The sequence below is a fragment of the Chrysochloris asiatica genome, unplaced genomic scaffold (genome assembly GCF_000296735.1).
Source record: "Chrysochloris asiatica unplaced genomic scaffold, ChrAsi1.0 scaffold00378, whole genome shotgun sequence".
In the NCBI taxonomy this organism is placed as follows: domain Eukaryota; kingdom Metazoa; phylum Chordata; class Mammalia; order Afrosoricida; family Chrysochloridae; genus Chrysochloris; species Chrysochloris asiatica.
The window spans coordinates 116723-119888 of record NW_006408896.1 but is presented as its reverse complement, the minus strand read 5'-3'; the positions used below and the strand labels follow the sequence as shown (position 1 = coordinate 119888).

Genomic DNA, 3166 nt, shown 5'->3' with positions numbered 1-3166 from the left:
TTGAATATTTGAAACATCTTTCACCAATAACAAATTATCAGAAAGTATCATATTTTTGTAACACTGTGATAATAATGGTAGCCTCACTTCCAAGTGATTTCATCTATGATATGTGAAACAATTCAGGAGGAAAATTTGATGTTTACTGCCTATGGTAATGATGAAATTGTGACAAATTTATTTTTGATGTCTATTTTTAACAGAAGACATATGGCAAAGAATGTTTGTGATAGAAATGAAGTAAAAATTTTTGGAGAAAACATCAGCCAATCTCCAAATAATTCTGTGTTCAAAAGACCTATGGACCCATATTACTCTGAAGGCCATCATTGCAAAAAGACCTTCAAATGTATTTCCTCACTAGAACATCATAACAGATTCCACTGTAGATGCAATGCCAACCAGTGTAAGGAATGTGGAGAAGTCAACATAAACTCTTCTGTGAGAATTTTTATGGGAAAGCAATGCTATGAATGTAATGTATGTGGTAAAGCTTTTAGTCAGTCCTCAAATCTCACAGCCCATAAGAAAACTCACAGAGGAGAGAGACCTTATGAATGTAATGAATGTGGCAAAGCCTTCGTTAGGTCTTCACACCTCACAGTACATAAGAGAACTCACAGTGGAGAGAAGCCGTATGAATGTAATAAATGTGGCAAAGCATTTATTTGGTCTTCACACCTCACAGTTCATAAGAGAACTCACAGTGGAGAGAAGCCGTATGAATGTAATGAATGTGGCAAAGCATTTATTTGGTCTTCACACCTCACAATTCATAAGAGAACTCACAGTGGAGAGAAGCCTTATGAATGTAATGAATGTGGTAAAGCTTTTAGTCAGTCCTCAAATCTCACAGCCCATAAAAAAACTCACAGTGGAGAGAGACCTTATGAATGTAATGAATGTGGCAAAGCCTTCGTTAGGTCTTCACACCTCACAGTTCATAAGAGAACTCACAGTGGAGAGAGGCCTTATGAATGTAATGAATGTGGAAACACCTTTAGTCAGTTATCAGGTCTCATAATGCATAAGAGAACTCACAGTGGAGAGAGGCCTTATGAATGTAATGAATGTGGCAAAGCGTTTATTAGGTCTTCACACCTCACAGTTCATAGGAGAACTCACAATGGAGAGAGGCCGTATGAATGTAATGAATGTGGAAACGCCTTTCGTCATTTATCAAGCCTCATAAAGCATAATAGAGCTCACAGTGGAGAGAGGCCTTATGAATGTAATGAATGTGGCAGTATCTTTCATTTCTCCTCAAAACTCACAGAGCATATGCAAACTCACCGGAGAGAGAGACTTAAGATTTGTGGAAAAAAAAGAGTCTGTGTTTAGAACTAAATTATGTGCTTTACTTCTTATTTACTTACCTGAGACATTTTAAATATACTGTATGAATTTCTATAAACTGTATTTTTTATTTAAATTGAAATTTCATTAGAAGGACTCATCGTTCTTTTAGGTATTTCCCTCTTAATAATTTTTTCATTAATGGTTTTAATAAAGCTTATATAAACATTTCCCCCACCTGTCTGTCAGTTTGTCATTTTATAGTGGCTTCTGTGTTGCTGTGATTCTGGAAACTATGCCACAGGTATTTTAAATAGCAGAGTCACCCATGGTGGACAGGTTTCAACTGAGCTTCCAGATGAGACAGACTTGTAAGAGGGGGATAGATGAACTATTTCCAAATATTTACTCACTGGAAACCTTATGAATAGCAGTGAAACATTTTCTGCACTAGAATGCTGAATATTGAAACATGATGAATAACGCCAAAATATTGTCATATATAGTGGAATGGTGGAAGATGAACCCCTCAGGTTGGAGGACACTCAAAATACAACTGAGGAAGTGCTCCTTAAAGTAGAGTTGAGCATGATGATGTGAATAGAATAACGTCTTTGGGACCTTCATTTGCTGATGGGGCATAACTCAAAATGAGGAGAAACTGCTGCAATCAACCATTAATAATAGGAAAATGCTGTCTGTGATAGGATAATATCCATACACCAACAAGGAAGACCAGTTAATGCTACTAGTATTCATGTTTACACACCAACCACTAAATCCAGTGGTGTTGAAATTTAAGAATTCTGCCAAATTCTCCCTGAAATTGATCAAATTTGTAATAAAGATGTATTGGTAACTGCTGGCAATAGGGATGCAAAGGTTGGAAACAAAGAGGAAGGATAATAAGTGGAAAGAGATGGTGTAAATTTTCCATATCATCAGCCAGAATAGGCCAGGGGCAGACTGTAAAACAGACCATCAATTGCTCATATTAAAGTTTAAACTGAAGCTGAAGAAATTTACACAAGTTCATGAGAACCAAAGCATGACCTTGAATATATTCCACCTGAATTTAGAAATTATCTGAAAAACAGATTTGATGCATCCAACACTAAAGACCAAACAAAGAACAGAAGAGTTGTGGGATAATATTAAGAACATTATACAGGAGAAAGCAAAAAGGTCATTAAAAAGACAAGAATAAGGAAAAGACCTAAATAGATGTCAGAAGAGACTCTGAAACTTGCTCCCTAGCATGGAGAGGCTAAAGCAAATGGAAGAAATGAACAATTGATGGTCTATTCAACAGTCTGCCCCTGGTCTTGTTTTGGCTGATGACATGGAACTTCTCCAACAAATCTTTCAACAGATGTAGTCAATTTCATTTCTGTACATTCCATCTGGTTGGTGAAGTCTATGTATATAATCCTTTATGCTTTTAAAAAATGGTATTTGCTATGAAGAAGTCATTGGTCTTGCAAAATTCCGTCATGTTAAATCCAGCATTGTTTCTGTCACAAAGTCCATATTTTCCAACTACTGATCCTTCCTTTTAGCTTCCAACTTTTACATTCCAATCAGCAGTAATTATCAATACATACTTATTACATATTTGATCAACTTCAGACTGTAGATGGTGGTGGTGATGGAGTTCATGTGATGTGTGGAGTCTGTTCCAACTCATAGTGACTCTGTATAGGGTTTCCAATGCTGTGAATCTTTACAAGTTCAGAAAGTCTCAACTTTCTCCTGTGGAATGGCTTGTAGTTTTGAACTGCTGGTCTTGAGGTTAGCAGCCCAACTCATAACCACTATGCTACCAGAGCGCCTTGAAGATGTTGGTATAATTTTTCAAAATCATCATAAC

General features: G+C 36.5%; 1 protein-coding gene across 1 annotated transcript; it reads left to right on the top strand.

Annotated features, from left to right (window-relative positions):
- Window positions 1-210: 210 nt before the first annotated feature.
- Window positions 211-1341, top strand: LOC102829693 (zinc finger protein 135-like). The gene has a single exon (XM_006876402.1). It carries the CDS (start codon window positions 211-213, stop codon window positions 1339-1341), a length of 1131 nt encoding a protein of 376 aa, XP_006876464.1.
- Window positions 1342-3166: the final 1825 nt, after the last annotated feature.

Excerpts from the sequence above, each read along its gene's own strand:
- LOC102829693 (XM_006876402.1), top strand. The coding sequence starts at position 211 with ATGGCAAAGAATGTTTGTGATAGAAATGAAGTAAAAATTTTTGGAGAA.